The sequence below is a fragment of the Halichoerus grypus genome, chromosome 15, assembly GCF_964656455.1.
Source record: "Halichoerus grypus chromosome 15, mHalGry1.hap1.1, whole genome shotgun sequence".
In the NCBI taxonomy this organism is placed as follows: domain Eukaryota; kingdom Metazoa; phylum Chordata; class Mammalia; order Carnivora; family Phocidae; genus Halichoerus; species Halichoerus grypus.
In genome coordinates, this window is record NC_135726.1 from 11507533 (window position 1) to 11529159 (window position 21627).

At 44.9% G+C, this 21627-nt stretch overlaps 1 protein-coding gene across 10 annotated transcripts in view; it reads left to right on the forward strand.

The window, feature by feature from the left end:
- ADAT1 (adenosine deaminase tRNA specific 1) overlaps positions 1-21627 on the forward strand; it is a 48450-nt gene that overhangs the window by 9975 nt on the left and 16848 nt on the right. For 7 of the 10 annotated variants that reach the window (XM_036113683.2, XM_078062564.1, XM_036113687.2 and 4 more), the window contains 4 exons: positions 444-589; positions 2048-2147; positions 10382-10468; positions 12603-21450. In XM_036113683.2, coding sequence (XP_035969576.1) covers positions 444-589; positions 2048-2147; positions 10382-10468; positions 12603-12735 — 466 coding nt within the window. In that variant the 3' untranslated portion in view covers positions 12736-21450. Of the gene's footprint in view, positions 1-443; positions 590-2047; positions 7095-10381; positions 10469-12602; positions 21451-21627 lie in introns of those variants that run through there. The other 3 variants (XR_013444135.1, XR_013444134.1, XR_013444136.1) reach the window with 3 other exon arrangements.

Below are 21627 nucleotides of genomic sequence, written 5' to 3' on the forward strand. Positions count from 1 at the left end.
ATTCTGAGGCTTTAGAGCTGCTGTCCACTCGGTTCCAGAGCAGTGTCATGTTGGCCTCTAGATGGTATGAAAGACCCAAGAGGGAAAAACGAAGCTTTTATATTATAGGAGAGTTTTGGTTTCTGGTGTGTTTGGAGGATTCCCGAGGAAGCAGATGCCAACAAGTTAATATTTCTGTTTAAGGGTTTGAAATCTTTCAAAGCCAGTACCAGGACTGGAGTTTAGAGTCCCTGAAGTCACTGAGAGGTGGTAACTCAGCTCATCGTTTTCACTTCAGAGAGATAGGAAGGGATCTTCCGCCGGCTGTAAGGCTCACATGATCTCGATTCTGTTCTGTCGCACCCTCTCACCGAGACTCAGCGGTGGTGAAGGGGTCCACGGGCCTAGACACTGTCTTCCTCGAGGAGCATGCCCAAACTGAGTGCATTTTCCCTCACATTTAGGTGTCGGAATGTCTCAGCGCTACCCAGAGGCTTTGGAGTCCAAGAAGTGAAAATAGAGCAGTCAGGTTTCCTGTTTGCACAGAGCCGCTGCGCGGTGCAGGCCAAGAGGGCTGACGGCCCGGGCCGGCTTGTTCCTTGTGGTGCAGGTAAGGTATCCGCGCTCCGCTTGCCCTGGAGTAACTTCCCCAGACCGTGAAGTGGCCTGGGAGGGGTTGCATCCAGCCAGCAGGAAGGCAGCTTGTTCCCTGAGTCATCAGTAGTGTAGGCTTGACCACCCTGAGGCAGGCTCATGCTCGAGCAACTTTCTCATCCTGCCTTAGCCTGAGGTTCTTCGTCTTCAGATAAGAATATCATTTCTTAAACATTTAGTCCAATTAATAAAATGGGCAGAAGGCACGAACAGACATTTCCTCAAAGAAGACATCCAGATGGCCAACAGACACATGAGAAGATGATCAACATCACTCATCATTGGGGAAATGCAAATAAAAACTACAGTGAGATATCACCTCACACCTGTCACAGTGGCTAAAATCAACACAAGAAACAAGTGTTGGCAAGGATGTGGAGAAAAAGGAACCTCCTTGTACTGTTGTTGGTGGGAATGCAAACCGGTGCATCCACTGTGGAAAACAGTTTGGAGGTTCTTCAAAAAATTAAAACTGCCCTATGATCCAGTAATTGCACTACAGGGTATTTACCCTAAAAGTACAAAACACTAACTCAGAGGAATACATGCACTCCTGTGTTTATTGCAGCATTATTTACAATAGCCAAGCTATGGAAGCAGCCCAAGTTTGCATCGACTGATGAATGGATAAAGAAGATGTGGTGTATATACACAGTGGACTCTTGCTCAGCCATAGAAGAAAATGAAATCTTGCCATTTGGAACAATGTGGATGCAGCTAGAGTGTATTATGCTAAGCAAAATAAGAGAAAGACATACCATATTATCTCACTCATATTTAGAATTTAGTAAACAGAACAACTAGGAAAGGGAAAAAAGACACAAACCAAGAAACAGACTTTTTTTTTTTTTTTTTTTACACTTTATTCATAAGACAGAGCGTGCACAAGCAGGGGGAGGTGCAGAGGGAGAGGGAGAAGCAGACTCCCCGCCGAGCAGGGAGCCCAGTGTGGGACTCGATCCCAGGCCCCAGGGATCATGACCTGAGCCGAAGGCAGATGCTTAACTAAGTGAGCCACCCAGGTGTCCCAAGAAACAGACCCTTTAACTCTAGAGAACAAACTGATGTTATCGGGTGGGAGGGGTGAAAGAGGAGATGAGGATTATAAGAGTATGCCTATGATGAAAAAAATATGTCATTTTCTTATCAGGATTGTTATGAGGATTAAATGAGAAATCCTGTTTCATGCATTGACTGTGTGCCCAGCATATAATAAGGGCTTAGTGGTTATTAGGTCTTCTAATGAAGATGATGAATGATGAACCTCTTTATATTACTAGATTCTGGAGGCCAAGCATCAGAGTGGCAGCCATTGACTCTGACCTGGAGAGAGAGGGAAATATTTTTGTGAAAACACTTCTGACGTTCACAGGAAACTGAACAGTTTTAACTCCAGAATCTTGTCTTTTCGTAGCCATCAGCTGGAGCGCAGTTCCTGAGCAGCCACTGGATGTCACTGCCAATGGTTTTCCGCAGGGAACAACGAAGAAAGCAATCAGGTGCCTTCAGGCCAGGTACAGCCATATTGGGGCAGAAGGAGATGGTGGTTGTGCAGGCACTGTTTACCACTATCTAATTCCAGAACATCTTCATCACCCCAGAAAGAAACCTTGCACCTGTTAGCAGTCATTCCCCAGGCCCTACTCCAGCCCCTGACATCCATGAATCGGCTTTCTGTCTCTGTGGATTTGTCCATTCTAGACATTTCACTACATGAAATCATATAGTATGTGGCTTATTTTACTTAGCATAAGGTTTTCTCTTTCTTTTTTTTTTTTTTTTTAAAGATTTTATTTATTCATTTTGACAGAGACCGCGAGAGAGGGAACACAAGCAGGGGGAGAGGGAGAGGGAGAAGCAGGCTTCCCACTGAGCAGGGAGCCCAACGCGGGGCTCGATCCCAGGACCCTGGGATCATGACCGGAGCCAAAGGCAGACGCTTAACGACTAAGCCACCCAGGCGCCCCTTAGCATAAGGTTTTCAAGGCTCATCCCTGTTGTAACACATATCAGTCCTTCATTCCTGTATACCATTGTGTGGATCTGACTACTGCTTTTTGTTTATCCATTCTTCCATCGATGGACATTTGGGTTATTTCACTTTCGTGCTATTAGAACTCGTGCTGCTGCGAATTTTTATATAATGAGCTTTTAGGTGGACATACGTTTTCAATTCTCTTGGGTATACCTTGGCGTGGAATTGCTGGGTCCTATGATAACCCTGGGTTTTTTTTCTTTTTTGAGGAATTGCCAAACTGTTCGCCACAGCACCTGCACCATTTTAAACTCCCACCAGCAATGTATGAGTCTCAATTATCCTACCTCCTTCACCACACTCATTGTCTGTCTTTTTTATTGTAGCCATCCTAGTGGGTGTGATGTGCTATCTCATTGTGATTTTGATGTGCCTTTCGCTAATAACTGTTCACGCTTCTTTTGATGTTGAGCGTTTTTTTCATATCCTTATTAGCCATTTGCATATCTTCTTCGGAGAAATATCTATTCTGATCCCTTTGCCCGTTTTTAAACTTGGTTTATTTATCTTTTTATTGTTGAATTGAAATATTTCTTTATATAATCTGGATGCTAGTCTTTTATCACAGACATATTTGAACATATTTTCTGCAGTTCTCTGGGTTGTCTTTTCACTTTTTGAAAGGGTCCTTTAAAGCGCAGAAGTTTTAAATTTTGATGAAGTCAGTCCGTTTTATCTTTTTTCCTTTGATGGTTTGTGCTTTTAGTGTCACAGGTAAGAAACCATTGCCTGATTCAACGTCACAAAGATTTGCTCTATTTTCTTCTCATAGTTTTATAGTTTTAGCTCTTAGGTTTTTGACTTTGACCCATTTTGAGTTAACTTTTCTTTAAGGTGTGAGGAAGGGGTCCAACTTCATTCTTTTGCACGGGGATATCCAGTTGTCCTGCCGCCATTTTTTTGGAAAGACTGTTCTTCCCCCTGGAAGATTTTGAAAAGAACACTTTCTTGGGCTTTACCACTAGGGATTCTGGTTTCATTAGGTGAAGCTTGGAACCCAAGAATCATTTGTGAAGCTCCACAGTGATTGGACTGGCAAAAAGGGCACCATGAAAGCAGGATTTTTCATCTTCAAATTGGCTTTTACTGAAATGTAGAGCATGTAGTCTGCTGGACATGGGACTCCCTTTGCATTTGAAATTCATGCATCTGCCTTACTGGTTTTTCTTTTTCTAAATGTTCAGATGATCCCACTCTGCTTTTCCCTCCCAGTAGTCTTTAATAGCCTGAGGGTGGGAGGGGCTGCAGGGGAATGGCCTCTCCACCAAAGGCATTTACATCTCGGGTCAGTGAGCTGCCCCTGAGTGACTTTTACAGGATCCCACCATTTACAGGTACAGTTAACCCTTGAACAGTGGAAGGTTTAGGGGCGCTGATACCCCTTGCATTTGAAAATCCATGTATAACTTCTGATTTCTCAAAACCTTAACCACTAACAGCCTGTTCATGACTAGAAGCCTTACTGATAGCATAAACAGTTGATTAACATGTATTTCATATTCTGTATGTACTGTATACTGTATTTTTTTTTTGAGAGAGAGTGCACGCATGTGCATGAGTTGCAGGGAGGGACAGAGGGAGAGGGAGAGAGCATCTTAAGCAGGCTCCACACCCAGCGTGGAGCCCATTGTGGGGCTCCATTGCACAACCCTGAGATCATGACCTGAGAAGAAATCAAGAGTCAGACACTTAACTGACTGAGCCACCCAGACACCCCCTTATATACTATATTCTCACCATAAAGTAAACTAGAGAAAAGAAAGTGTTAAAAAATTACAAGGAGGGTGTCTGGGTGGCTCGGTTGGTTAAGGGTCTGCCTTCGGCCCAGATCATGATCCCAGAGTCCTGGCATCAAGCCCCCTCATCTGGTTCCCTGCTCAGCAGGGAGTCTGCTTCTCCCTCTCCCTCTGCCTTCCCCCCTGCTTGTACTCTCTCTCTCAAATAAATAAAATCTTTAAATAATTATAAGGAAAGTACATTTACAGTACTGTATTTATTGGAAAAAATCCTGTGTAAGTGGACCCTGTGCAATTCAAAGCCATGTCATTCAAAGGTCAACTGTAGTTCTTTTCACTCTGAGTTGTTTTTCCATCTCTTTACTATTTCCTCATAAAAAGTTGTAATTAAAGTTTACAGGTGGATTTGTTTCTTTTTGATATGCTTATTTGCTGGCCCCAACACAGACAACAGTAACAACTTATATCTCTTTAGACTATTTTTTTTATGTGTCTTTTTTTATGTGTCTTTTTTTATTATTATGTTAGTCACTATACAGTACATCATTAGTTTTTGATGTAGTGTTCCATGATTCTTTAGACTTTAAAAGAGAAAGTTTTGTTCTTCGCAGCCACTAACCAGGGTTGAAATGGCCTAGTCTGCAGAGTGAGTGATAGTTACAAAATTAGGGGTGGAGATTTTGGGTCAGTTTCTCCCCAAGCGTCTCCGGGCTTCGGGCCACTGTTTACATCTCTCAGGGGACTAGCTGTTAGCCACAGACCAGGGTGTGTGGGCAGGGCGGGTCGTACCTCCACAGGGACCACATTTCCTGCAGAGTTCCGGCTCTGCGCACAGGCCGGCAGCAGCCCCACCCACCCGGCTGTGGCTGCGGTTTGTGCTTTGCTCTTTGCTCGGGTACCAGTGCTCTTCTTCCCTAGGAATCCACGCCCTCTTTTACCTTCAGAGCTCAGCTCATCTGCCCCTGCCTTCTGGCTCACAATTAGCATCCTCTTTTCAAATTCCTGTAGTGCTGTTCTCCCGGCTTGTCCCAATATGTTGGTGCTCTCTGTTGACTGGGAGCACCTCACGTTCCCACACTCGCTCTGTCTCCAGTTATCCATGTGACTTTGGACGGCCCAGTTGCTCTCCAGGCCTCCGTGCGCGCGTACGTCTCTGTCAAATGAGGATGTTGGAGTAGATGATCTGAGGTCTCTGACAGGTTGTAGATGTCTCTCCGTTTAGAAGGCAGACTCCGTACAGGGGGGAAGTGGAGGGGGGAAAGAGCAGAAGCTTTACAGTTCAGGAGACATATTTAATTCCTAGTTCGCTTTCTCCCCAGGGTGTGACCTTGGGCACATTACCTCTCTGGGCCTCCGTTTCCCCACCTGTAGAGCAAGGGGAACTAAAAGTATGTTTCACCCATGAATGTGGTGAGAAGTGCCGGCGAATGTGGTGCAGGCTTGCAGCAAACACCTTGTCAAGATTGATTTCCCTTTCGCTTGTCCAGAGAAGCGTCATACTCTGTGTGGAAGAGTCAGTTTCTTCTGTTCTAAAGACTCACAGGGTTTCTCATTGCTCATTCCCTCGTGCTGGCATCCTGGGACCACCTTCTTTAGAACTGTGGGGAATATGAATGCGGACTGCAACAAGAGACATTTAATATACTGATGCAATAGGAAAAGAAAATATTTCATTTAAGTCCTTGTGTTCTTTTACACACAATGCAATAATAACAGACACCAGGTAAAGGACCCTCATTTTCAAGAAGCTTCATTTTACTCTTTTCCCTTAAGTGTCAAATTCTCTTCCCATCCCAGAGCATCCCGGAGAGATCATTACATGCCTCATTGGATTATAAAAGAAAAGGATGAGGGATTAAAAAAAAAAAAGACACCTAAGTGCATCTGAGTTTGTTAAAGATAGGGCCAGATTAAGAATACCAATGTAGGGGCGCCTGGGTGGCTCAGTCGGTTAAGCATCTACCTTCCACTCAGGTCATGATCCCAGGGTACTGGGATTGAGCCCCGTGTTGGGCTCCCTGCTCAGCAGGGGTCTCCTTCTCCCTCTTAGTCTCCCTCTGTGTCCTCTCCTCTCCTCTCTCTCTCTCTCAAATAAATGAAATCTTAAAAAAAAAAAAAAAGAATACCAATGTAAATGTGTAATCTCTAAGAAATTATACATGTGTGTATAGCTTTCCTGGCTCTTTGATGCGCCAACCAGCAATGTTAACCAACTCACCAGGAAGAACCTAGTATCCAAGAGTGTAATTCTTGCTGCTGAAAGGAACCCGGGCTCCTTGGAGAGTGGCGGCTGCCAGGATGGCTGTGGATGATTGTTGTGCTCCATAGATGACCTGAGTGGTTACTAGTGAGTAGGTCTTGTTGACGGAGGAATTACTAGCATGGTCACTCTGTTCTGCTGTTGAATAAATCTTCAAAAAGGTCTTATCTCTCTGGAGGGAGCTCTTTTTTCCGCAGAGGAGAGGTTCCCAGCATCCCCCTTCTCTCTTTATAGGTATGATACCTTAACATTACTCACAAGGCGATTGACTTAGGCTAAAAAACATTGATAAGAGAAAGGGCTGTTTGTTCCTCCAGAGAGAAGAATGTTGGAACCATTTACAGAACTGGTCTCAAGAAGCTGTTAAGCTCACACTGATGGCTTCTTACAGTGACCCTGGAGGCCTTGACATTTCTCTACAATATTGGTGGTAAATCGAATCCTTTAGGGCTCCTTCCAGTGCGGTTTAAGTGATGTGTTTCTTTAACAAACCTTGATGTGGAGCCATCTCCAGCTCCAGATGGGCACGGTTGATTGCTAAGGTTTCTTGTTTTGGTGGATGCTTCATTAATGCTCTGTAAAAATAAAGCCAGATGCATAGCTGCACATCAGTGTCCTCTGGGCTGTAGCAAAAGTTTCAGGGGTCACCTCTCAGTGTTTCAAGGGGAAGCGCGAGCGTCTGGGCAAGACACTAGTTTATTTTTGCTGATTTATTTTGCTGATTCTGGGTGGGTGAGGTGGGCATTGGAAATGTTGAGTCTGTAAGACTGTCTAGGCTTCCTGAACAATAAGATGTGTGGTCCCGTCTCCTAAAATGATGAAACAGACTCAGAAGTACGAGAACAAACTGGTGGTTGCCAGAGGGGAGGGAAGGGAGGGGATGGGTGAGAAAAGATGAAAGGGATTAAGAAGTACAGACTTCCAGGGGCACCTGGGTGGCTCGGTTGGTTAAGCTTCTGTCTTCGGCTCAGGTCATGATCTCAGGGTCCTGGGATTGAACCCCACATCAGGCTCCCTGCTCCTCTGGGAGCCTGCTTCTCCCCCAACTTGTACTCTCTCTCTCTCTCTCAAATAAATAAATAAAATGTTAAAAAAAAAAAAAAAGAACACACTTCCAGTTATAAAATAAATAAGTCATGGGGATGAAGAGTACAGCATGGGGCTACAGTCAATAATACTGTAATAACTTCATGTGGTGACAGAAGGTAACTATGCTTACTGTGATGAGCATTTCCTAACATATGTAATTGTCAAATCACTACGTTATACACCTGAAACTAATATAATATTGTAAGTCAACTCTACATCAATTTAAAAAAATCGCCATGGGGCACCTGGGTGGCTCAGTTGGTTGAGTAGCTGACTCGATTTCAGCTCAGGTCGTGGTCTCAGGGTCCTGGAATTGAGCCCTGTGTTGGGTTGTGTGTGTGTGTGCACGTCCGTGCGTACTCTCTCCCCCTCTCTCTCAAATAAATAAATAGATCTTTAAAAAATAATCACCATCTTGGAGGTTAGCTACCATGATGCTATTTTAAGGAATTTCTTTTTACTTCATTTTCTGGTCACTGCTGTTACAGTTTTTTGTTTTTCCCTGTTGCAGTTAATGTTTGTATCCAGCAACCTTGTTCACTCTTATTATTATCCTAATTTATCTGGAAATCCTTTTGCATTTTTTTTCAATGTAAACGATCTTTTGCAAATAGTATTTCCTTTCCAACCCTCCATTCCTTTAATTAATTTATTTTTTTCTTGACTTGCTGTCCTGGCTAGAACTGACAATGTCACAAACATCAGCAAATAATGACTTACTCCTTTTATTTCTCGTCTTACTGGCCAGAACCTTCTGTGTAACATTGGATAAAAGCAGTGCCGTTATCTTATTCTTGATTTTAAGGACATGAATTTGCTGCAGGTTTTTATAGACACCCTTTTTGGACGTAAATACTGTCTTTCCTAATCCTCATTTGCTAAAAGGTTTTAAATCATTCTGTGGATCTTGAACTCTAACAAATGCTTCTCTGAATGTTTTTTCTCACAATTTTTTTAAAAGATTTTATTTATTCATTTATTTCAGAGAGAGAGAGGGAGAGCACGAGCAGGGGGAGGAACAGAGGGATAGGGACAAGCAGACTCCACACTGAGCATGAAGCCCGACGCGGGGCTTGATCTCCCAACCCTGAGACCGTGACCTGAGCCAAAATCAGGAACTGGCGCTTAACCAACTGAACCACCCACGCGCCCCCCTTTTTTTATTTTTTAAGATTTTTTTTATTTATTTGAGAGAGAGAGGGAGTTTCTCACAATTATATTACATTTCTCCTTTAATCTGTTAACAAAATAAGTCTCATTAGTTTTTTGGCTTTGGGTTTTTTTTTTGTTTGTTTGTTTGTTTTTTAATGTTAAAAGAACCACATATTGCCAGGCACCAGTTGCCACTCGAGCTCAGTTAAGGCCCAGGGGGAGCAGCTTGTGAGTGCTCAGGGCCCCCTGCTAAGTAGCCTAGGTGCCAGCCAGGTGAGGGAGCTTTTTGACAGACCGGACACTTCCCTATTTCCCATATCCCCGTTTGGCCACAGTGTCCAAGCTGATGATACAGTCTGTGAGAACGGCAAAGGCTCTGCTGTGTAAAGAGGAGACCGCCCCTTGTTGGCACACACGCTTCCCTACTCTAAATCAGCTCGTGAACTGTGGAAGGGAGGGAAAGGAGGCGTGGATGGCATGGATGGGCAAAAGCAGGAAGGCCCCGGTGGGCTGGTGGCCAGGTGGGCTGGCCACATTCACCTTCCCTGATGTTCCAAACTATGGCCTGCATGAAGCTTCGTGGTAGAAGCAAAGGACTGGCCTCAGAGGCCCACAGTGCCCAGAGGAGAGTCAGTCCAGTGCTCGTCCAAGTGGACTTTATGACCGCAGTTCGCACAGGGAGCAGCACTCGAATCTGAAACCATTGCAGTGTCTTGAGCAGTATTACCCACAGGGCCAGCTCCCTGGAAAAGAGGTAGCCTGGTGTGGCTGGTAGGTGTCCTGGGGGGAGCTTAGTAAAGCCACTTCTGTCTTTACCCCACTTGAACCTGTCCCCTTGATGATTTCACTGCTGATGAAACTTTTTTTCTAAGATTTTATTTATTTATTTGACAGAGAGAGAGAGAGTGAGAGAGGGAACACAAGCAGGGGGAGTGGGAGAGGGAGAAGCAAGCAGGCTTCCCGCCAAGCAGGGAGCCCGATGTAGGGCTCGATCCCAGGACCCCGGGATTATGACCTGAGCCGAAGGCGGACACTTAACGACTGGCCATGCAAGCTCCCCCTGATGACACTTTTTTTTTAAAGATTTTATTTATTTATTTAACACAGAGAGACAACGAGAGGGAACACAAGCAGGGGGAGTGGGAGAGGGAGAAGCAAGCAGGCTTCCCGCTGAGCAGGGAGCCCGATTCAGGGCTCGATCCCAGGACCCTGGGATCATGACCTGAGCCGAAAGCAAACACTTAACAACTGAGTCACCCAGGCGCGCCCCCTGATGACACTTCTTAAGATGAGATTCCTTTTTTTCCCCTCACCCAAATCAGGTCTAGATGTTCTTCATGTGAAGAACAGGTGGAAATGGGGGTTCTGGCGCATTCAAACCTAAGCAAGCTCCGTGTGAAGCCTGGCATCTCTGATAGGGGCTGGTACATGTTAAACACTTCTAATAAACCCTCTTTGTCATCTGTTTCCAAACAGATCCCGGATCAGCAAAGTGGAACTCTTTAGATCATTTCAGAGACTGCTAAGCAGTATTTCAGAGGACAAGTGGCCAGACTCCCTCAGGTGATGCTGTAGACCCATGTTCTTTCATCTCTAGGAAGCTTCGTGGGTTAATTCTGGCTTACGAATGGCAGGAAGCTTTGGCAGGAGTCTGTGGGCACTTAATTACCACCCGTGCACTCCTCTCTCCCTGGGGCTATGATTGCAAACTCAGATGTGAGGTGCGCAGGGTGGGTGGCTTAGTAGTGCAGAGTTACAGAGGACTGGAGGGGGGGAATTGGGGCTTGGCCCGTTCCAGGCTCTCCTTTCACCTTCCTCCAGAGGGAGAGCAAGGCGGATACATGAGTGTGTGGGGAGCAATAGCGTCTGTTAGGAATGTCACTCTCTTCTCTTTCTCTTTCGTTCACATCAGTGGTTGTGAGCTGCAGCTTCACGATTGAAATTGCTTCTAAGCAGGAGCGTAGAGAACTCTAAAACTGCTCCGGGGGCAGGTGGGTGGGGGCAGTTCCGACACTAAATACCCAAGGTCATTGCCCTCACTTCCTACACAGACGCAAGCTGCTCACACTTCCGACCACTGCCTACAAACTCGGGGTTTCCCACTACCCCCTTAGGTTCAGTTGTTCTCTGGAACAACTGATGAATTCAGGAAAGCACTATACTGAACAATTACTTTGTATTGTAAAGAATATGAATCAGGACCAGCTAAAAGAAGGGACACGTAGGGCAAGGTCTGAGAAGGTCCCAAACAACTTGTCTGTGTCCTCAGGGTGTGTCACCCCCCCCCCAGCACATCACTCTGTATCTCCAGCCAGAAGCGGGACCCAAGTTTCGGGGTACAGAGGTTTTACTGTGGTTTCATTACGTCAGCCTGACTGAATAGTTTGCCACGTGATGTGACTGAACTCATTCGCCATCTCCCCCTCAGGTCAGGAGGTCAGACTGATAGCACAGACCCCACTGGACTCTGTGGTTAGTCTTTCTGGCGTGGCCAGCCCCATCCTGGTCTGTCTCAGGCCCACCAGGAGTCACCTCATTAAGTGTAAACTCAGGTGTGGTCAGAGGGGTCCACCATGAAGAACAAAGACATTCCTACCCCCGGGGAAATTGAGAGGGTGTGGTGGTTCCCTCACAGCAACTGGCAACAAGACCTGCCCAATTCTTTATCGTACAGCCATGGGGAAGGTAAGGTATTGCTAGAAACTTCTTTATGAAGAAGTTGGCCCCTTGTTAACTACCACCGTGCATACCGCAGTCGGTAATGATGTCCTGCAGTCAGTTTGGTCAGTGGTCTGTTTGCTCATTTTTTGTCTGGAAAAATGAATCAAACTGACCAGGGGGTTCCAGACATTTTGTGTGTCAGTGAAAACAAATCTGAACTAAGATCAGGGGAGACTTTATTCAAAAGGATCATTGCAGTTAGAGAGGGGCTGTTAAAGCCACAGCAGGACTGATGCCAAAGCGAGGACACGGAGGTCATATGGTTTGTAAGCGTCTAGGGCGGGCGGGAAGGAGTCTTCCTTTCTGGGGAGCAGTGAGCAAGGCTAGAAAGAACCGGGCAGGGAACATGGGATGCACAGTCAGTGTGAGGGGACAGGTGGACAGGAAATGTCTTTTCTTGAAATCAGTCTGTTTTCGGTGGGGTGGGGGGGTAGTTTGTTAAGAAGGGGTCACTACACATTCTGATGCGCGCTCACGCTGAGGATGGGTCAGAGTTCAGGGCCTGGGAGAAGGACAGAAGCATAACTAATGTTGGTCAAGGAAGCAAGAATTTTGTCCAGATTGGTGTGTGGGTAGAAACAGTTCAGCTAGTCATTGAGACAGAATGGGAGTTTGGAGGGTCCGTCATAGGTAGACCTAAGGGGCATCCATGAGTCTTATAGGGAAGGGGACTTCTTTGCAGTTAAGCCATTTCCCAGAACACTTTAAACCAAAAAGTAGTTATTCCTGTTTTATCTGAGTCCACCAGGAGCAGACAAGACTAGCATTGTTTATTATCATTTGTTTCAATCCATGTTGCTTTCTGGTGAATTTTCTACAATGGAGAGAGAGTTGCTGTAGGAAAGCGTACCAAAATCTTCCCGTTCCTAGGTCTGTTCCCATGTCTCTGGTTAGAAATCTGTCGGCTGCTGGCTCACTTGGCCACCATGCTGAGCTGATCACTGAGAACCTGTGTGCTTGCTGGTGTGTGCATTAGGATGCGGAAGCTGGAGACGTACCACCAATACAAGGAGGCCGCATCTGCTTACCAGGAAGCCTGGAGTGTGCTCCGAGAGCAGGCCTTCGGATCCTGGATCAGAAACCCACCGGATTATCACCAGTTCAAATAAGAAGGGCAAACTGCAACAAGCTTGTTGGTAGCAGAGTGTTTTCCAGCTCTTCATACTGGACTGCTGCTTCCTTTGTGCTGGACAAGCCTTAGCTTTTCTTGCGGCCGAGTCAGGAAAAAAAAAAAAAAAGAAAAGGTCTGCTATCTACCAGAGCGACCTATCTCTTTGGACAGAATTCTGGATCATGGAGCAATCTATCCTTGATTGAAGTAGCTCCCTCTGCTAACATGGCATCTGGCTGATGACCTTGGCATCTGTCCTAACTTGTGTGTTATTGCTTCTCTAAAATATGGAATAAGAATTTGGAATGTGATGCTTTAAAAGGATTCTGCAGTAGCTCCATTTTGTGTGTTCCTACATTGATTTGGCAAGTATTTATGGGGCTGAGATGATGCTCAAATCTCTGCAAGTTTTAGAGCTTCCTTTGGTGTACTGGACATGTTTTGTGTACCCAGCCTTTCTTCCTTGGGGGAGCCACCCTATCCTGCTCTGCCCGTGGGACTTGGTTGAAGCAAACCTTACTCCCTGGCTGTAGGAATGGGAGCCAGCCCTGGACAGTCCCGGAACTGTGTGAGAGCTAGCAAGAAAGAGTCTCTCTCCTCTTGTACCAGGGACTGTGAGGGCCACCACACAGAGACGGGCAGCTTGAGCATGAAGGCAAGAACGAAGAAAACCAAAGTCGCTCCCGTGACCTTGTCCGGATGCCAGTGTCCACCGTGGACTCCAAGTATGTGAGATAAAATTGTATTGTTGTTTTCGTTAAGCCTGGTTGAGTAGATTTTCTGTGGCTTTCAACTGAAAGAGTTCTGTCTAAAAGGCCAACAGTCCGTATAGCGGATCAGCAGCAGACCTAGCAACCCATCCTGTTCTAACCAACATCTGATATTTAACTCTCAACCTCTCCACACCCTAAATTACTGACAGAAAGGGAATTTCTCCCTGTTGGGATTATTCAAGATCCTTCTCAAAGTTCTTCAGCATTTTTGTATAGCTTTTTTTTTTTAAGATTTTTTTTTTAAATTCATTTTAGTTAACATATCCTGTATTATTAGTTTCAGAGGTAGATTTTAGTGATTCATCAGTAGCATAGAATAGCCAGTGCTCATTACATCAGGTGCCGTCCTTAATGCCCATCCCCCAGTTGCCCCATCCCCCCACCTCCTTACGATTTTATTTTTAAGTAATCTCTGCACCCAACGTGGGGCTCAAACTCAAAACCCCGAGATCAAGAGTCATGCACTCCCATGACTGAGCCAGCCACGCGCCCCGTCATTTTTGTATAGCTTTGAATGTTTTTTTAATAACAACTTTATTGGAATATAATTTACATTCCATACAATTTACCCATTTAAAGTATACAATTTAGTGGCTTTTAGTATATCCACAGAGTTGTACAACCATCACCACAATCAATTTTAGAACATTTTTGTTATAAATTTGGGTGGAGGGGACACTCATCAACCCAGTAGGGTACCCATTTGCAGCCACTCCCCATTTTCCCTCAACCCCACCCCCACCCCAGCCCTAGAGCAACCAGTGGTCTACTTTCTGTCTCTAGGGATTTGCCTATTCTGAACATTCCATGCAAATGGAATCATAGAATATGTGGTCTTTTGTGACTGGCTTCTCTCACTGAACGTAATGTTTTCAAGATTCATGATGTGATAGCACGAATCGGTACTGTATTCCTTTTAACATCCAGTTGTATGGATGCATCACATCTTATTTATCCAGTCATCAGTTGTTGGGCGCTTGGGTGGTTTCCACTTTTTGGCTATTGTGAATAGTGCTGCTATGAACATTCTCGTACCAGTTTGTGTGTGAACATATGTTCTTAAAAATTTTTTTAATGACAGAAGTAATACATGTTTGTCCTAACAAATTATCCTTGAATTTTTTTCCATAAGAAATGTTTAATTTTTTTATTATTTTTTGAAGATTTTATTTATTTGAGAGAGAGTGAGTGAGAGGGAGAGAGGTGGGGAGAGAGAATCTGAAGCAGACTCTGCACTGAGCACAGAGCCCGACATGGGGCTCGATCCCACAGCCACGAGATCACAACCTGAGCTGAAACCAAGAGTCGGACGCTTAACCAACTGAGTCACCCAGGCGCTCCAAGAAATCTTTGTAGATAGCAGGAAAGAAAGGCAAAAGCACCACTCCCTGAAGGCCAGGCTCTCCCATATGCTGCTTTAATTGGGGAGATTCTTTGCCTGACCCCAAATCCCATGTTTATGAAGGCAGTTAAGGTAACAACTAGCAGGAGCTGTTATCCACAGAAGATTATGCCTCTCTCTGTCTTATGAGATACTATTTAAAGGATAAAGATTTGTATGAGAATGTAAGGAGGGTAATGTCTTTTTATTCTGAAGTTTTATGGTAAATTTATCAAATCAATACCAAAAAAAACCCTAGACACAAAAACCACCCCTACATTTAGACTTCAGAGCAAAAACTGGGAAAAACCTGAAAGCTTCATACATACACAAGGCAGCTTCACCTTGGGCTCCACCTGTTTTCTCAAGACCTGAAAGGGGTGCTCAGACATCCAACTTCCTGCATTTTACTTTAATCTCTTAAAACCCTTATAACCTCACCTATGCCTTAAAATCACCTCTCTGAAATATTGGCAGGTTCTCAAATTTCATACATTTAATTAGAACATGTAACTGCTTCTAATTTTTCTTTTTATTTTTTTATTTAAATTCAATTAATTAACATATTTATGTTAATTTAATTAACATAATTAAATTATGTTGATTTATGTGTATTATTAGTTTTAGAGGTAGAGTTCAATGATTGATCAGCCTTTTTTTTAAAATATTTTATTTATTTAAAAGAGAGAGCAAGAACAGGGTGAGGGGCAGAGGGAGGAGCAGGCTCCCCCCTTAGCAGGGGACCCAGTGGGGGGCTTGATCCCAGTATTCCAGGATCATGACCTGAGCCCAACCAACTGAGCCACTCAGGTGCCCCTCATCAGTCTTATAAATACCCAGTGCTCATTACATCACATGCCCTCCTTAATGCCCATCACCCAGGTACCCCATCCCTCCCACCCGCCTCCCCTCCAGCAACCCTCAGTTTGTTTCCTATGATTAAGAGTCTCTTATGGTTTATCTCCCTCTCTGATTTCGTTTGTTTTATTTTTCCCTCCCTTCCCCCATGATCCTCTGTTTTGTTTCTTAAATTCCACCTATGAGTGAAATCATATGATCGTTGTCTATCTCTGACTTATTTTGCTTAGCATAATACCCTCTAGTTCCATCCACCTTGTTACAAATGGTAAGATTTCATTTTTTTGTTTTTGTTTTTGTTTTTTTTAAAGATTTATTTATTTGAGAGAGAGCGAGAGTAAGCACAAGCGGGGTGAGAGGCAGAGGGAGAAGCCGACTTCCCACTGAGCAGGGAGCCCGATCTGGGACTCGATCCCGGGATTCGGGGATCATGACCTGAGCCGAAGGCAGATGCTTATCTGACTGAGCCACCCAGATGCCCCAGATTTCGTTTTCTTTTGGTAGCTGAGTAGTATTCCATTGTGTATATACACCACATCTTCTTTATCCATTCATCTCTTGATGGACATCTGGGCTCTTTCCATAGTTGGCTATTGTGGACATTGCTGCTATAAACATTGGGGTGCAGGTGCCCCTTCAGATCACTACACATGTATCTTTGGGGTGAATGCCTAGTAGTGCAATTGCTGGGTCATAGAGTAGCTCTATTTTCAACCATTTGAGGAACCTCCATACTGTTTTCCAGAGTGGCTGCACCAGCTTGCATCCCCCCGAACAGTGTAGGAGGGTTCCCCTTTCTCTGCATCCTCGCCAACATCTGTCGTTTCCTGACTTGTTAATTTTAGCCATTCTGATTGGTGTGAGGAGGTATCTCATTGTGGTTTTGATTTGCATTTCCCTGATGCCGAGTGATGTTGAGCATTTTTTCATGTCTGTTGTCCATTTGGATGTCTTCTTTGCAGAAACGTCTGTTCACGTCTTCTACCCATTTCTTGATTGGATTTTTTGTTCTTTGGGTGTTGAGTTTGGTAATAAGTTCCTTATAAATTTTGGATAATGGTGCTTTATCTGATTAGACATTTGCAAGTATCTTCTCCCATCTTGTTGGTTGTCTTTTTGTTTTGTCGACTATTTCCTTTGCTGTGCAAAAGCTTTTTATCTTGATGTCAAGTCCCAATAGTTCATTTTTGCTTTGTTTCCCTTGCCTTTGGAGACATGTCTAGCAAGAAGTTGCTGCGGCCAAGGTCGCTGAGGTTGCTGCCTGTGTTCTCTAGGATTTTAGATGGATGCTTCTAATTTTTATTTTTTTATTTTTTTAAAGACTTTTATTTATTCATTTGAAACAGAGATACAGAGAGAGACCATGAGCAGGGGGAGTGGCAGGGGAAGAGGGAGAAGCAGATTCCCGGCTGAGCCAGGGAGCCCAACGACGTGGGGCTCGATCCCAGGACCTGGAGATCATGACCTGAGCTGAAGGCAGACGCTTAACCATCTGAGCCACCCAGGTGCCCCAGATGCTTCTAATTTTTAAATTCACTTTTTTCTAATCCTTTTAAAACGTGTTGTAGAAAATTTTAAATGGACACAAAAATAGAACAGTGCAGCGAACCCCCATGTACACATCCCCAGGACTTATCAACCACTGGCTTTACGCTGTTGTTACCTGATCTGTTCTCCCCTGCCCCCTCCGGTTGTTTTTCTTGGAGCTTTCTTTTTTTTTTTAAGATTTTATTTATTTATTTGACAGAGAGAGTTAGCGAGAGCAGGAACACAAGCAGGGGGAGTGGGAGAGGGAGAAGCAGGCCTCCCACAGAGCAAGGAGCCTGATGCAGGTCTCGATCCCAGGACCCTGGGACCATGACCTGAGCCGAAGGCAGACGCTTAACGACTGAGCCGCCCAGGCGCCCCTTTTTGGAGCTTTCTAAAGCAAATCCTAACCATCCTATTTCACCCAATAAAATTAACAGCAATTCCTTAATATCTAATTTGCACTCTGTGTTTGCTTTTCCCCTATTGTTTCAAAAATGTCTTTTGACTACTGATTGGTTCAAATTAGGATCCAAAAAAAGTTCCACACAATGATTAATTTGTCTCTTGTCTCACTAAATATGTAACAGTTCACTTTCCTTCTTATGTTTAACAAATGAGTCATTTGTCCTGTGTAATAGCTCACTTGCAGATTTGGCTGCTTATTCCCTCCCAGGGTTGTTTAACAGTTTCCTCTTTCCCCATATTTCCTCCAAATTTGCGGTTACGTGTAGAGGCTTGATCAGATTCAGGTTCAGCTGATTTGACATGAAAACTTCTTAGGTGGGGAATGCCTGGGTGGCTCAGTCAGTTAAGCATCTGCCTTTGGCTCAGGTCATAATCCCAGGGTCCTAGGCTCGAGTCCCACATCGGGCTCCTTGCTCAACCAGGAGTCTGCTTCACCCTCTCCCTGTCCTTCTGCCCTTACCCCCAGCTCGTGCTCTCTCTCTCTCAAATAAATGAAACAACTCTTAAAAAGAAAAAAAAGAAAACTTATTAGGTGATTCTGCATACTTCTTTTGCATAATCTAAAGGGGAACATCTGGTTGCCCCACGCTCAGTGCCCGAGCGGTGGGTTCAGTGGCGTCAGCCTTATCTGTCCCACCATGAAGTTCCCTATCATCCTTTCACCTAATGGTTTTAGCAGCTGAGTCAGGGATCCCCAAGACCACCCTCAGGTTTGATGAATCACTGGACAGACTCACAGAATGCAGCAAAGCTGTTGTAGTTACTGTGGTTATTTCAGTAGTTATTTCAGTGAAAGGGTACAGACTAAAGTTGGCAAAGAGAAAAGGCACCCAGGCTAAGTCCAGGAGAAAACAGGTGCAAGATTCCAGTTGTCCTCCCTGTATTAGCCATGTGCGCCTGATGCTTTGACATCTGGGGCCTCTCTTACCCTCAAGAGACCGCCCCTTGGAGTCTAGCCAACTCCCAGAGATAGTAAAAGATTCCGACCACGCACTCCAGAGCTCATAGCCCAGCCGCCTGCTGTGTGGCTCTCACACTCTGGGCCACTCTCCACCCCGGGCCCAGGTGCCAGAAAACCAGGGACAGCCGTTGTGCCTCAGACACCACTGAAATGAGTCCAACTAGCCAATCCCAAGTCTGCTTACCCTGCCCCATCCCGCCCTTCCCCCTTAAAATAACACGTCTGGCCCACATGGCCTCGCTCCCTCTGCCTCCTGACCAACTCCGGTGCTTCTCTGTCAGAAGGAAGGGCTCCTTGTGGCCCAGCATGTCCTCTCCTCCTCCATTTTCAAACTCTCTCCCAGTGGACTTGCACACACGGCACTTAATTCTCCCAGCGACGGCGGGTGACCGTACAGAGTGCTGCCGGCCGGACCTCGGGTGCCGCTGACATGCAGCTTGCACGGCCCACACCCTGTAACGTAAATGATCTGGCCCAAATGTCAGCAGTGCTGAGGTGGAGAAACCCTCATGGAGGGACTGTGTTTTAAAGTCACTTGAGGGGGGGCGCCGGGGTGGCTCAGTCGGTTAAGCGTCTGCCTTCGGCTCAGGTCATGATCCCAGGGTCCTGGGATCGAGCCTCATGTCAGGCTTCCTGCTCAGCAGGGAGTCTGCTTCTCCCTCTGCGTCTGCCCCTCCCTCTGCTCCTGCTCTCTCTCTCTCTCTCTCTCTCAAATAAATAAGTAAAATCTTTAAAAAGAAATAAAGTCACTTGAAATCGCTCCTCTTGTAGTTATTGCTCCAAATCTATACACAGTTAACTGTTTCATTTTGCTTTTCTTTTTTTTTTGCGGGGGGTGGCTTTTTAAAAAATTATGTAAAATATTTAGATGATTCCAAAGTTAAAACCAGTAAAAACTCAGGGGAAAAACAAGGTACATTCAAAGAGGTCTCCTGTCCTCTCCTTCCCCTGTTTGTCCCTTGGCCCAGCACTGACCAGCCATTTTTATTAGTTGTTAGTGGACATTTCATTCTTTTTTTTTGAAATGCTCTGTGAATAACCTCCATGCAGTATTTTGTGTTTTTGCCAGGGTATCTTTTGGATGGATTCTTAGAATTGGGATTTGCTGGGTCAACAGGTAAATGAACATATAATTTTTCTTTATTGAAATCCATCTTCAAGGTTCTGTTTCTAAATACAGTGAGTGGAAAAACAAAGAAAAAGCAAAATGCAGGACAGCATTAGTACATTCCATTTCAATAAAAAAGAAGGGTGAGAAGTTTACATCTGTGTTTTGCTTGTATATGCCAAACTATCTCTGACTCGATACAAATACAGGGCCCATGGGGAGGGCCCAGGAGCGGCAGGGAGACTTCTCACTGAATACCCCTTATATTTTGTTATTTTAAAAATTTGAACCATGTTAATATCGTCGTGCCTGTTTTAGAAATTTAAAAAATGGGAAAAAGTCTATTTTAAACAGTCAAAACCCCAGGAAATACCCAGAAGTGACATTATATAGGGAAGAGAGACTCTCCAACCTATTTTAGGCAGCTCTGCTTGTAATTCCACAGAATCATCTAACAGACCTTCTGAAGTTTGGCTCCTGAGGGGCGTGTACGTTTCCAGCGTTGCTTTTGTTCTGGGTTCACAAGTGGATTCTAATGTTATGTCTGTGGGCGCCTAGTTTTTATTCTTTTTCTTTAGAATTTTTAACATGTGGCTTGATTGAAATAATTGTGTGTATATATATATTCCATGCAGTCATTTCTGCCTGAAAGCATGGGGCTAACTGCCTCGTTTTATGGAGTTTGCTGGTGCCAAGCATTAGCTCACTGTCTAGGGAAAGGAAGCTACTACGGAGAAAATGACCCGCCCTGGCTGCTTGGAAGAGAAGCAGGCCCCGTCTGATTTGGTCGTGTCTGTGGCTGGTGGAAAGCCGCCTGTACCTGGACCTTGGCAACGTTTGTTGGCTTGGAGACAGTGTTCTGAGCAAGCCTTCGCCCAACTTTTCCAGTTTCTAAAACCCAGATTCCTTTAAGGGGCTGAGGACACCGTTAGATTTTCAACTATGCCTGTCCTCTTGGGATGCTGAGTCGGGAAGCCAGACGAGCTGGGAAGAGGAGGCCCCGCACAGCAGGAAGGTGACGGGAGCTAGGAAGCAGCTTCTCAGTCGAAAGATAGTGTACATGTGCTCGCTCGCAAGGGCTCGCGCAGTTCTTCCCATAGATGCAAAGGCAGCTATCCTGAAGGAGAGGTGGGACACAGAAAGAGCCAAGAAAGCAGATATGTTGAAGAAAACTTGATTTTCCAGAAAGAAGCGTTCTTCTTGTACCACCTGCTGAGGAATCATAGTTGGCCTTCAAGTCTTGTAAAACGTAAATCCCTTTAAACCTAAATGTGTCTGTACTGGGGTTAAGACTGACTTCCTGAAAGGCTGTCCAGATGGATCCAAAACAAATCTTAAGTGGTACTTGTGGTCCAAAAAGGGGAGGAAAATCTGCAGAGACACGCTTCACGGCTGCAGGCAAGGTTGCATGCGTTCAATTTTTAGTTCTTAAAACCAGGGCCCCAAAACTGATCTAGGGGGATAGAAATCAAAGAGTAGTTGTTGCCTGGTGGGGAATGGGGGTTGGGGGTTGAGTGTAAAAAGGCCTAAGGGGACTTCCAGGATTATGGAAATAGTCTTGTTTTGATGGAAGTGTTGATTACATGGGTGTAAACATTTGTCAAAATTTATTAAACTCTACACTGAAGATCTCTGCATTCTATTATATGTCATTATACCTCAACTTAAAAATGTAAAAACAAACAAACCCTAGTCCTATTATTTGGTATTGTAGAATAAACTGATCAGGATATTCAAGTAATTATGTTCTAGTACCAACTCTGCCCCTACTTGATATGCAGATGTGGGGAAAGTAATCTGACTTCTAACCTGTC